Source organism: Lissotriton vulgaris, chromosome 1_1 (assembly GCF_964263255.1).
Source record: "Lissotriton vulgaris chromosome 1_1, aLisVul1.2, whole genome shotgun sequence".
Classification (NCBI taxonomy): domain Eukaryota; kingdom Metazoa; phylum Chordata; class Amphibia; order Caudata; family Salamandridae; genus Lissotriton; species Lissotriton vulgaris.
The window spans coordinates 1051297453-1051311957 of NC_141685.1; the positions used below are offsets into that span (position 1 = coordinate 1051297453).

Below are 14505 nucleotides of genomic sequence, written 5' to 3' on the forward strand. Positions count from 1 at the left end.
AGGGATGGTATTAGGGCCTCAACAGCCTCTGTGGTGGAAGAGCCTAGATTTAGAAAACACACATTATGTATACTAGGGAGGTGGGCCAGAGGGCTCAGTCTTGGAAGTTTGGAAATTACATTGTGGGTGGTGGAAATGTTCCCTTGCTGTTCAGCAACTTTTCTGTGAGGGGGTCATTTTGTTCTATTCCACATGGATTACTCTCTATGTTTCCCAGGCAGAGCGTAGTTTGTACCAGTCTCCATAAGAGTTTGGAGAGAGAGAGAGAAAAGAAGCAGAACCCCCAACATAAACTTTCAAAGACCTAGACCCTAAATCACGTTTGGTGTCTGAAAATGGACTATAAGAAGGGAAGGTTGAGACCTTAAATATTGTCATCTGCCAAGAAGCCAGACAGCATGTGGGAGGAGGGGTAGCTCGGCAAGACTTCTGCCTGTGACGAGGACTGGGGGCCAAGGCCAGTTAGTCCCCCTGCTGGGTGAGGGGACATTACCCTGGAATTTCAAGATGACCTAGCCTGGAGCCTGGACACCGGTGTCTGCCTGCTTGCCAAGACCAGAGTGCCCTTTGAGGAATAGGAGAGCATTGGAGGAAGCATGGCCTAGTGGGAAGCCCTTTTGAGTAGACTCCGTGTTTGAGGAGTGAGGAAATGGCTGCTGCACCAGTCGGGGCATTGTGATGTGCAGGGCTGAATTGGCAACCCCTGTGTGCTAGGAGAGATCCAAGTGAAAATAGCTATGGACAAGACTGCCATGGGGTCGGGGTTGAAGCCTTGACCTGTAATGTTGTGGCGATCCTGTCTGCAAGGGGGACCGCCATGGTAGGAGATTGCCATGCGGTGAGGGTTGAAGCCTTGCATGGCAGCTGTGAGACAACCCCATATGCCAGGAGGGGCTGACTGGAATACTTGTGCCGTGTTGATCGGGCCGGAGCCTGCAGACTGTGAGTGGTGGTGACCTGTATAAATATATACATCAAGTAAATGGGGAATACCTTAGTTAACACCTTCATATTACATTACCATAGTCACAATGCCCTCCACCTATACCAGATTCAACATCACAATGTAAGGGGATGTCATTTTAAATAAGGCCTACTGGCTTTGTCATGGTGTCACTACATACGTAAAATCAGCCGATAAATCATCACTAAATCATTGAGCACAGTAGGGATAATGTATAGCATTCATCATAATGGGAAACTTACATTGGTCTATAAAAGCAAATATTGTCTATAATGTTCTATAAAAACAAATAAAGCATTTTAAATTCAAGACTATGTGTGCAAAGCCTTACTTTTAAAATCTACAAGCCACAAAATGCAGTCATAGAACCAACCACAAGGGTCCAAACGCTGCAGAGCCTCTGCTCAAAATTACAGGCTCCAAGGGCCTTAAAACAATGGTAAACCTCTCCTGCGGTCAAAAGCCCCAGGAGACGTAGGGTTAATTTTCTTAATAATATCATGTGGGGGGGCTGCTGTCCTTCTGCAGTCCCTTCAAACATTCTTTTGGAAATGTTGGTGGTATCTCTGCTATTGTGGGGGTCATCACGAGCAAAAAACGTATGTAAATTAACTTGCAACGGATAATTTGAGGCGCGCCAGGCCAAACGTTTTGCATGTTTGATTAGCAGGAAACCTCTCTTACAGTGAGGCCTCACACTGCAGTATTCTTGTTTTCTTATCTTTCTTTAGGCATGGAGGCTTGTAGGCAACTGCGGGGTGGGCCCAACGCCCCCGCGACCCTGCATGCAGCCCTTGCAGCCAAAGAGGAGCAAGCAACAGTTCTTTGTGCCCCTGATGGATGGGACATCCTTTTTCCTCAGCTCCTGCCAGTGGCGGGAGCTGTGCATACACTCCCTGCCCACTCCGCAACCTGGGAGGTAGAGGGCTGGTGTAAGCCCCCCAGCACTCAAGCCTCCTGGCCTGTAAAATAGTTTTTGGGGGGGAGGGGAGTTGCATTTGTGAGAGCTCTCGAGCCAGACCTGTGCTCTGTTTGACTCTGTGTGCTTAGCGCCTGCTAATGCAGATATTTTGCACCGCCACCAAGCAGCAAAACACCCTACCTGCCGCAGTCCCCAGGCCACAGAGCCTCCTGGCTTCTTGAAGAGCCAGGGTGGCAGTGGAGTCCTTGGCCACTGCATAGATGTCCAAATTGCAATCCAAGTCCTGGGAGTCAGCTGAAGTTAAAGTCCTTAGTCCATCAGGTGGCTTCTCTTTCCAGCTGGGCACTCTTTTGACATTGTTGCTCCCAGGTACAGGTCCAGGGTCTTCTCAACTGTCTCTCCATTGTGCAGGGGTTTTTAAGTGGGGATGGCAAGTTTTAGGGGCCAGGCACGCTGCGCAAACCTAGGATGTCACAGCATCCCTCCTTCCTGTCCCAACCCTCTTGCACAGCATTCTGAAACAATCAAAATGATGACTTCAAGTTGTTTCTGGTAAGAGCTCTTCTGAGAGCCTCAGCTTTGCCCATAGCTGACACAAAACCTCCCACTAAAACTTCAAAGTCAAGACCCTCTGTGTTGGCTCTAGAGGTCTGGGCTCCCTCCTTTGTTCCAGTGGGCCTGGGCGGTCCCAGAGCAAGTGCAGTATTATTATATTATATTATTATAGAGACTTTTGTAGCGCGCTCTGTTACTAAGAAAATAGTATCCTGGCGCGAGGTGGGTGAGAAGCAGAGCAGAGAGAATCCGGTGCAAAGAAAGTGGGGAGACCCTATACAGTGATGTTAAAGAGGTGGGTCTTCAGTCCCTTCTTAAACACAGTAATGGATGGGGCTGTTCTCAGATGGAGAGGAAGGGTGTTCCATGCTCTCGCCGCTCTGACAGAGATGGATTGTCCACCAAGCCTGCTATATTTAAACTTTGGGACAGTCATTTGGTGCAGATTAGTTGATCTGAGAGGGCGGTTAGGAACATATAAGGAAAATCTTTTCCTCAAATAGACTGGGCCGGTTTGATGGACAGCTCGATAAGCAAGGACAAGGATTTTAAATGAAATCCTATGGGCAACTGGGAGCCAGTGTAGGGTGCGGAGAGGTTGGCGAACACTTGAACTTTTTGAAATGTTAAACAGGAGCCGTACAGCGGCATTTTGAATAACTTGGAGGCGGTGGATCAGGTAGGCTGGTAGGCCACAGAAGAGGCCATTCGCGTAATCCAGTCTGGATAGTATGAGGGCGCGAATGACAGTATCCTTGGCCTCTCTCGGGAGGAGCGAGAAGAACCTGCGTAATGTTTTAAGTGTGGAGAAGCAGATCCCAGTGAGTTTTTTCAAGTGATCCTCGAATCTGAGGTCATTGTTAAACCAGACTCTAAGATTTTTTGCGGGGCCTCCGATGGATTTGGGGCATGGTAGATCGGCAGGCCAAAGAGAGTTGCCAAAGTTGTCTGGGAAGGAACCATATAGCAGGATTTCGGATTTGCTTTCGTTACATTTTAGTTGGGCGAGGGCAAGCCATCGAAAGACAGATGATAGGCAGGATTGGGCTCCAGACGTATCCAGGTTGTTTTTAGGCCATGTGAACAGGAGTTGAGTGTCGTCAGCGTAGGCCATTATTTTTGCTCCCAGCTGTTCGGCGAGATAGATGAGCGGGGTCAGATATATATTAAAAAGCAGGGGGCTAACACATGCAAATTTCACCCTCGCCCCTTTCCTTTACCAGTAATTGAGTCAAGCACTGGTAATTGCCCTTTAGTGTGGGGAGGCCTTTGATCCCTCTGATGGGGAGCACAGCAATTAACTTGACCCAACTGGTGGATGGGGTGGGAGGAGGCAGATGTCTGGAATCTGATTATGAGCTGAGCTAGAGAAATATGACAAATCTTAAAGTCCAGTAAGATTTGTATGTGGATGATGGAGACTTGAAATTGATACTCGGGTGCATGTTTTACCCCAGCTTGATATCTCACTGGACTTTGTAGTAATATAGTGAAAACACTATAGACCTTTAGTAAGCATTACAGATCTACACTATACATGCCCACTCATATTATCAGGCCTACCCCAGGTCACTGCTAATCCCTGAAGAGTCCCTTCTGCGCCAGTCGACCTGCGCACAAACACCTGGCTGTACACTATGGTAGTCTCACATGTGCAGCCAGGACACACGTATGCTCACATGTTCTTGTGTAATCAGCCTAATAACTCTTCAAAGGCGGAAATTGGTTTAGGATGCTGTAGGAAAGTGGGTGTCTGTTGCAGTAACCCCTCACCCTTTTGGTTTCTGACACATTTTGACTTGATGTGCCCTTGGTCCCTGCCTATCAGGTTCCCAGGGCCTGAGTTGTCTCCCCAAAACTGTACCTTGGTATCCCCAATTGGCACCTCTCAAGCCTTAGGTAAGTCCCTTGTAAAAGGTACCATGGGTACGAAAGGCTCTGTGACCACGAAAGAAACTATTGTGTCACCCTTAGGGGTCCTACACCCCAACACCCACACACTGCCATTGAAGGCGGCATGTTTTGGGTCAGAGAAAAGTGAAGAGTCGAGATGGCACACATCCCTGTGTGCCATGCCTGCAACCCACTGCCTGGGGCCTAGGTAAATCACACCTCCAGCAGGGTGCACTAGCCCACAGGTGAAGGTACAGTTTCATGAGCAGTGTACCCCTAAAGTATCTAAGTCCATTCTTAGACATTGTAAGTGCAGTAAAGCCATAACGAGTATATGGTCTGGGAGTTGGTCAGTACGAACTCCACAGCTCCCTAATGGCTTTACTGACATCTGGGAAGTTTGGTAGCAAACTTCTCAGCACAAGAAAACCCACACTGATGCCAGTGTGGGATTTAATGTAAAATGTACACAGAGGGAAGGACTGTCTTTTGTAAAAATTGTGATTTTAAAGAAAGACAGCTATACGTGGTGTGACTACCTTACAAATACAAAAATTTAAGTAAGAGGAGTATATAGAACTTAGAAAATGGCAGTACTTCACACACGTTTAATAAAGTTTTGAATTTGATAAAAGGCGCCTTAGAAACCAGGTCTTGGTGTTTTGATGTTTTGATGAGTGGAGGGCGACCTGGTTTTCTTTTTTCTTTTCCCTCTGTTGCTCCTTTGTAAATATATAGTATATACAGCTTCCTACACACGCTCAGTCCAATTAAAGTGAATTTACCTTGAATGTATTTATTTATTTGCAGAGTTGTATATAGTGCGAACATCGCCCGTCCGGGTATTAGAGACCTGTACATAGAGCAATGAAGCCATACATAATGGGAAAGAGAAAAGCAAATGACAATCAGAGAAGGAATAAGCATGGAGCGTCACCCACACTGTATATCATTAAGTATGGCAGTTCCAAGATTCACGGGAGTCCATGAGACTCAGTTAGTGAGACTTGATTACAGTAAAAATCCAAACGCCAAGCAGCGATCAACTATGAAAAATCCTTGTGAACTAAATAGACAGCACTCATCTGCTACACACTCCCTAAACAGAGAAAGGAAGCGCGAGAAATAAGGCCCTGGGGGGCTCTCCTTACTGTAGCATTTAACTGGTGACCCTCCAGTTCACAGGAAGTATGCAGTAGATAATACAACACCACATAATAATAAGATGCTGCAAGGCATATATGGAGTTCTAGACCAATCAATTCAAGATAAGAGATGAACAATGTTTGGTGGTTTATATGTTCTTCACTTTGAGAACATTCATGATCACTGAGTTATCTAACATTATGGTGATAATTATAATTCATCAGGTTGTTATTTGATTAGCACCTAATAAACATCAGTTACTACAAAATGTGAAAGTCTGTTTGTGTATGCTGGCTTTGTGGATGTGGAGGGTGGGGGGGTTCAGGGTATGGTCCCTTATCAATAACCTGCAAGATTAAGAGTTTTTCCTGACTCAAAACACACCTGTATACCTGTACAACGCCTGTAAGCATAAGCCAGAGAAAGGTCTATGGATTACTTTCCATATTCCTTTTCTCCATAGCGGCAAGAACCACTTTTGGGGGCTAAGTGAATCTAACAGAATGTGCATCCCAAAAACAGGTAGTTCCACAGAAAAGCTGTTATTAACCTGTTGGGTGCTATAGATGTGCTGGACACGTCCACAGCACCTTCTCTTAGGCGTTAAGGATGTGACCAGCTTGTCCTAGCATTAGAGGCAGAAAATCCCTCTCGTACATATACCAGAGGGATTTTTGTTTGTTATTTTGAGGTCAGGTTGCTGAGGACGAGCTTCCCTAGCAGCCCAATGTGTTTTTTTTGTTTGTAATGATGATCAATGCACATGGTGAACTAATGTCATTACATTAAAAGTGAAATGAGCCAGTCAGCTTGGTTCACTTTTACGTTATCAGTTATCAGGGAATATTTTAGCCCCCGTGCATTGATTTACATGGGGATATCGTTGAAAAAGGGGGGGAAGCTCCCCAGCCAAATGATATCCCTCCCTAGTGGATCCCTGCTTGCAGATCGCTGTAGGAAGGCTATCTCCAAGCAGGGATCTATCATTAGACACCAGGGAGGTATTTTTAATCAGAGGAGTTGCCCACTGGCAATGGGCTAGTGCCCTCCCCTCCTCAATGCCATGACGGCCTTTCTGCCCCCAGGCCTTCACCTCCAATCTAAACCTTGTGGGGGCAGAAAGCCCATTAAACACAAGAGATTCTTTCTTAGTTGCCAAAAGCTGTAGGAGCGGCCTACCAAGACACTGGGCCAAGCTCCCAACCCCAAATAACCCCAATAGTCTTTGACCAGATATCAGGCCTAGCACCCACTCCTAAATGTCCCCAACAGTCTGCCCAAGAGGGTCAGAAAAACTGTATGCCCATTCAACATATATTTAATATTTATGTGCAACAGCTTGCCACCATTGTGCAGGAGTGTGCCATTGTGGCATCTCTGTTGTATTGTATGCAGATGACACCCAGCTGATTGTCTCTCTGTCTGGTGGTCCCAACCAAGGAAACCAACAATTGGTCCCATTAGATGTCGAACTGTTGCCTAAAGCTAAATGGAGAGAAGACAGAACTAATGATATTAGGTAACCTGGACATTCCCAGACCACTGAATAGTTGGCCTACCTGTATGGGTAATCCTCCTGACCCCAAAGCTGTTATAATAAATCTAGGTATCTGGATGGATAATACCCTTGCAATAGACTCCCCAGCAAATAAACTGTCTGGAATCTGCTTCGGGCTTTTAAGAATAATCAAAAGGATACTGGCACTCATCCCAGAGCAGTTAAGAAAAAACGTCATTCAGTCCCTTACAGTCTCACGCCTGGATTATGGCAACTCTCTTTACCTAGGCTCACCAAAATATGTTATAAAGAGACTTCAAGTTGTGCAGAATGCGGCAGCAAGGCTCCTGCTAAAAATCCCTAGATACGTCTCCGTAATAGACCCCTCAATCAGCTTCAATGGCTGTAGATTGTGGCAAGAATCAAGTTCAAATCCCTATGCATTACACACAGGGCCATAAATAATGAAGGCCCAGTAAAATTTAGGAATCTGATATCCGTCCACGCCCCCACCAGGCTATTAAGGCCCTCTCATCTACACCTTCTCTGCACAACCAGAATCATAAGATCGAGATGGGGACGAAGATCTTTTGCACATCCGGTACCAAAACTGTAGAATGAGCTCCGAATTGACCTGAGATCATTGCAAAATGAGCTCGCCTTTAGGAAAGAACTCAAGACCTGGCTGTTTCCCCTAATTCACTATTGGGCTCCGCTCTTACTACAGCATTCACCAGCGCGGGGAAGACTTCAGGCAGCCATGCGCTCTACAAATCATAAATACAATACAATTCTGGATTGGGGGTAAGCTGCAATGCCTGGGAGAAGCACACCCACTCCCTAAGGATGCACATTTGGCATGGTTACCTTATGTTAAAGAAATTATGAAGCCATAAGTACCCCAAACAGCAAAAAAGGGCTTAGTATTCTGAGGGTAGAAGCGTTAGCAGCCAAGGGGTAGGAACCTAATCAATAATGGAGACAAAATGTATCCCCACCCTATGAGGGGATTCTATCTACTATGCAGAAGTCCACGATTTTAGGTTTTTTGCATCCTTGTGTAGGCCACATGACTACAATCAGTATAACTTGACACAAAGCACACCTAAGGGTCGTTACATGAAACATGTCTGATGCATCAGCGCTGCAAACCCTAACTGGCAGTATAGTACTTTGGAACAGAATGAAGCGAAATGTAGCAAGCACCCAAGAGTAATATCTCTGGTAGAGCACACACCACATGTTCCGCTATAGCAATGATTAATTGTAAATCAGGAAAAGCAAGAAAGAGGAGACAAGCTATGAGACCTTCTAATGTGCACCAAGGATCTGGAATGTAATACTAGTGCAGATCTACCAGTCCCCATCCCTTATTCAGATCCAGAAGTTGCTCCACACATGTGGGAGTCCAAAGCTTTACAATTTGGATGTGAAACACTGAAACAGTGTGAGCTCAACACCCTGTTTGGTTGGGTGGGAATGTGTGTGTGTGGTGGGGGCTCTCCCACCCTTGAAATGAGAGCAAAAAAGTGTGTTTGTATTTGAAAAGAGGACTCCATTTAATGAGTTGCTGCTCTACAAACCACTGTACAATATAAATACAAAGACCTGTTCATCCGAGGTTCTTCATCTTGAGGATACTTGTATAAGTGGAGGTGGGGATTCCATCACTCTTTGTCCCTAACACTCCTCATTTACACCAGAGGTAGTGTCCTCCCACTTTACTGCCTGAATTTTCTTTAAAAAACTTTTGTATATGACAGTCACTACACACATACCCCTCCCTATACATATAGGGATGTACCCTTGATAGTGTATCAAACAAGGTCACATCAATCTATGTGTTACATGTGAGAAGTTGGCCTGGTATATAATGCTCACTAATTCTAGTGATCACTTTGTACCATGCCAAGCAACCCTTATGATGATCGGTTGTAAGTCAACCTTATAGACAAGTTATCCTAGTGGTAACGTGGACAAAGCAGTCTTAGGCTAAACTCTGAAAGGCATGTGAAGCCAGCTGTATTACCATACACAACCCCCTTGAATACCAAATGAAAGGACACCACACAGATATATATTGAAAATATATATATATTTATTAACTACAAATATCCCCTGAACTCTTTATGAGCACAGAAGCACAAGCGTTAAACAAAACACAGTTTAAAATACACAAAAGTTCCACAATATGGATGAGCCCTAGGGGCCACCTAAACCATATACTAAGAAAGTGGTATAAGAGATACAAATCTAGAAGGAAACAGGCCTAGGGCCTTGGGAATCGCTGGAGCTGTTCGGGACTAGCAGTGATTAAGTCGGGAAAGGCCCGCGGAACTCGGGTGCAGTGTTTAAAGTGCACGCACTCACCAATACAAAGTCTATGGTGCGTAAAAGTTAGAAAGTTAGTTAGTTCGGAACCTTCCGAGTGACCTAGAAAGCTGAAACTTGAGACACAGGCCCTAGAGCTGTGTACCAGTGTAGGAACACCGGCATTGCTGATTTACCTCACCCACAGGAAGCGGGTGCACAGGGTCGAATTAGTGTCGGGTTTCGTAACGCTGGTCGATGGTGCTTGGAGCTGAAGATGCTGCAGGCGGCTCGAGGTGAAGAGTTCCGGTGGATCCAAGGGTGGATCTGAAGATGTGAAGACCTGAAAGCAGAGGGGACAATGTTCAAAGTCACTAGCCAGTGACTACCATGGAACCAGATTGGAACCAGGCGATGTCGGGTGCAAACAGGCGTTGAGGTGTAGCTTCTCTCTGCAGCCACGTGGACACCGGGGGTCGAGGACGTCCAGGAGTCGGCCACGAGCTGTCCCACGCAGGCTTCTCGCTGTTGGCGGTGTCGGCAACTTGATCGGAGCAAACAGGCCTTGGCTAATGCAAGCCACGCAGGAGTTGAAAAAGGCTTCTTACTCGGACCAGCAAGGTCAGAGCGGGTGCTCCTTTTTACAGGAGCTAGGGCAAGTCTGTAGCAACCAGACCCGCAGTGTAGTTCTTCGGTTTCATCGCCAAGATGGCCGCTGACCACGTGGCTAGTGGCCGGGATGGCGCGTCGAGTGGCACAATGCAAAAGGGCCCCACGCAGATCGTGGAGATGCTGGGGGGCTGATCTTCGGTGCAAGGGCTGCTCGGTGGTGGGGGTTCTCGGTCCCCAAAGCACAACGTCGAGGATGCCTCTGATGCTGCGCAGTCAGCTCTTCGGGTGTCTTCCAAGATGTCCGGTCCCACGTCTCTCGGTGCCTCCACGGGTCCCTTCTTTGCAGGGACTGTGGATCGGGCTTTGAGAAGTCTGGGAGTCTGGGTCTTGTCAGGCTCTGGGCTCGGGCTCCGGCGGGAGGCGGCGGCAAAGCAGACGTCGATTCGCTGGTTGGTACCTGTATTCACAGGGTGGCCACTCCTAGGCCACAAGGGAGATTCTCTTCAGTCTTCTGTGCAGCAGAATGTCGAAGTCCAGCCGTCTTCTTCGTTTTAAAGTTGATTTCACGATGATCTGCTGTGCAATGGCACTGCTCCCACTCTTATTCCCAATCTGAGGGGTGGATCACCTACTAGGTCCCTCCTCTGGGTGGGACCAGGAAGGGGGGCGGTTACACCCCCTTTCCTTTGTCCAGCTCCTCGCCAGCCCTGGGTCTGGAAAGTCCCAGGACCGGTTTGGACTGGCTTATGCACAGGGACACCTTGTGTGCCCCAGGCATGTCTCAATCTATTCAGCCCTGTCCTACCCAATACACAAAACCCTGTCTGGGGTGGTGCTCGCACCTCCCAAGGCAGGAAACCCTTTGTCCAAGCCTCCCTCGCTGGAAGGACTCCCAGCAGCAGGAGGTCAGACTTGTGTCTGTGGTGGCAGCATCCATTTTGTGATGCTGAGGCTCTGGTTAACTTTAACCGGGGTTAAGGCTACATACATGTCGTGTCCCTCTAGAAGGGTGGAATGCTATCCCCGTCGACAGAACTGTCGAGGAGATAGTATTCCAAATCGTATGACACCTTACTCGACATGTTTTGATAAAGCCAAACCAAAGATAGCATATAACCGCGAGGATTATAATGCACTTAAGAGTATATGGTATGGCAATATCCCGGAACAGCTAAGGGAGTGGTCCCCGACAGCTGCAGACAGGCTCAGCTCATGCTAGAGCACCATCTCACATATTTCCAAGCACTCTGCCTCCAGGATTGATGAGGCCTTCCATAGGAGTGGCTGATAGGAACATATGTGTCCAGTTAAGGTTAGATATAGGGATACTATATCTAAGTAAGAGGTGATTACACCAACTTACCACAGCTGAGTGATCAGCCAGTTGTGTCAAATATGGAGGCCAGGCCAGGGGTGGCACAATACATGCGCAGCCCCTGGCAGGCCTTGGAAACACCTATGCCCTGGGTACCTAGGGTACACTGTTACAGGGGCCAATAAGGTGAACCAGTTCCAATTGTGTATGCACCTAAGGTACATGGAGTCCATTTTAAGGAGAGAGCAATCAGCCTGGGGCCCTGAATAGCAGGATCCCAGGCCAACTATGTCAAAAACCAGCTAAACACCAGGCAAAAAGTTTGGGGGTAACCATAGTCAGATATCCACCTTCCTACATTACCCTTACGGAAAAATGTATGGAAGGACAAGATGGCACCTCACGTGCACACCACCAGTCGAGCTTGCTGATTGGTACCCACCAGCTATGCTCACTTATCTCATCATTGGTAACCATCTTGCCTTAAATAATAAAGGTGTGTCCCAAAAATTGTGCCAAAAATTATAACAACACTGTGATGTGTGTATCACGACTGCCACAAGAACAAGACCCAGTAAGAATAACATTGAAATAAGTAGCACAATTACCAACTTTATCCTTCACTTGTGCACCTATTCAAAATGTAAAACCGGCCGCATTTATGCAGGCCACTTTGTTACTCAGCCGACATGTTTCATTGCCAACTTTACTTAAAGGCAAATTCATCAGGGCAGGGTCATCAATCACCAATCTAGGACACCGTTGTTGTTCTGTAAAATGACTGTCAAATGCAAAAAGAAATATAGCCTGGTTACTAAAACAAGTTTCTCACTCTCCAGAATTAAGCACACATCATTACTCAGAACACACAATATAGTTACCATGTGGGAGCCCAAGTCACTTGTACCAGCTCTCCACTTGTTACAATGAGGATGACTCAAATTTTTAATAGGTGCACAAGTGAAGAATAAAGTTGGTTAGGGACAAAGAGTGATGGAATCCCTGCCTCCACTTATACAAGTATCCTCAAGATGAGGAGCCTCGGATGAACAGGTCTTTGTATTTATATTGTACGTTGAGGAGGGCGACCTGTATATATATTTTCCCTCTACAGCTCCTTATTGATTGAGACTACAAACCACTGTGCCAAGAGCAAGAATTTTAAAGTTGTATTTTCTGCTTTGCAGCGTAATGCTTGTCAGTATTGTGCGGATTGGTCCTTGCCAATAAAATCAGACGAGACCAATCCCTTAACAATGCTTATTGAGCACTGTGACTGCTTCGGGGAGCAACCAATGGCAAGGGTTCATGAATATCTAAACACATTGGAGACCTTGGCAAAAGGTACTTGGTTGCCAGTACCACTCAATTTTTAAATTATTTTTTTGCACAGGCATAGATGCCAAGTAGCCCCATTTCATGTATGACATCTTCAGCCATTTGTAGCTTTGAACCCAAAAGCACTTTGCATTGTGGAACTTGTTGTTTCACCTTTGCCATTATAGGCACAGGCTTAAAATGTCAGCAGCCAAAGGGATGTTGGCCAGAAAGCAAGGCTGACAGAGATGCCACAAAGTTCATTCCAGGGGAGACCCGTACGAGTCCACTGACCATTCAGAGAACTTCAGAGGATACAATCTTCAGCCCATACAAATGAGAAAAGCACTGGACACTGGTGGACCTTTATGCCAGGCACACAATTTCACTGAAAGCCGGGTTCAACACTCTCATCGACACAGAAGACAAAGGCGCAGTGGGAGTCCGTGGTCTCATGAGATTACCTTTTCCGAGCCAAATCTGCTCTTGGAGCCAAACGTTTGTGAGGAGTTCTTACATGTCATCTCTCGCTTTAGGAACCTGCGTGTTGATGTGTCCTGCAGAAGGAACCAAAATGTAAGAGAAGTCAGTATCTTCAGAAGGGACGGCGCTACCAATGGACATTTGGATTTGAAGAATCAGGTATGTGATACAATGTACGAGTTCAGTGCGTATCCTATGAAAATGTTCTCCCTTGTCTACATTCCCGTGGTCAATAGTAAATACAAGAACATTTTCGCTCTGCGAAATGTATGTATGGAGGTCCCAAAGCTAGAATTTTTCCTAATCTTTTGTGCCATTTTCCACTATTAGGACTCTGAACCACAGCCTACCCAGCTAACAGTAATAATAAGGTATCACACAGATTTGGACTCTGCATTGTTCAGGAACCTCAAGTAGTTTTATATTCAGCTTCAGAGTAGTTACACATATGATGGAAATATAACATATCTCACCAGTGCAAGAAGACCTATGAATATGCCCCCACTGGAAAGTAGATGAATTCTCAGAACAGCATGAAACGCCCTACCTGACAGTACTCTAACCAACCCAGAACAGATATATATATACTATGGGGAAACATAAATTCAAGAGGCAAGGGAGAGGGGGCACTAATGCTCCATAAATGTTAAGTAAAAACACTTAACCAAGTCTTCTCTAGAGCAACCACTAGAAAATGAAACAACATCCAAACTGAGCTCTGGGAAGCCCCATCTTATGCTGCTTAGAAGAAACGAATGGGATAAATATTGGCCACCAGAGAATGTATCTTCTCTCTCATTCCTTGTTGCACCGAATGAGAGTGAACTACAAAATGTGTGCATGTCCAGCTCTATGACAGTACCCTGAGGCAAGGATTATTCTTTCAAAACCTTCTTGACTACATTGACTATGAATAGCACCTAGAATAAAAACAATCTAAAATAATCATAAAGATCTCAAAACTCAAGGGCTGAAACTACATGTCTGATGTATAAGTAGACCAAGTAATACAACAGCAGCCCCACAAAAATGCTTGTGCCCTCACATCATCCTGTTTCTTTGCTTCTGGTGGCAGCTGAGACAGAGACACACACCCTTATATCCCATACAATTTTAATACTTTCATAACATACTGCTTCTATTAAATGAGGACGCAGTATTTTCGGTCACACTGACAGCTCTGAACTTGTAATGAGGACCTTAGTGTTATAACTGTGCATCTCATAGTCCCTCTCCAGGCCCTGCTCACTGCCCATACCTCAGGGATCCATGTTTTCGTCTAGGAGGAAGGGTCAGCGACTGGGCATCTCGATGTTCATCAGCAGTCCCTGGGATGTAGCATTGTGTTAACACTTCCTGGTTGTCAGGCTGAAGTCCTTCCCTAAGAATTAAACAAGGACCCCCTGGGTTGATTTTCTTTTATCGGTGAAGCAGAGCGCTCCCGACCACGGAACAGCACCATCTTGCTGCACGCTCGGCGGTGACCTTTT

The 14505-nt window shown here is 46.2% G+C and overlaps 1 protein-coding gene across 1 annotated transcript in view; it reads right to left on the reverse strand.

The window, feature by feature from the left end:
- Positions 1-14505, reverse strand: part of LOC147748519 (coiled-coil domain-containing protein 159-like) — a 190241-nt gene that overhangs the window by 112972 nt on the left and 62764 nt on the right. Inside the window, exon 2 of the mRNA XM_086962771.1 lies at positions 12997-13089. Coding sequence (XP_086818897.1) covers positions 12997-13056 — 60 coding nt within the window. The 5' untranslated portion in view covers positions 13057-13089. The remainder of the gene's footprint in view (positions 1-12996; positions 13090-14505) is intronic.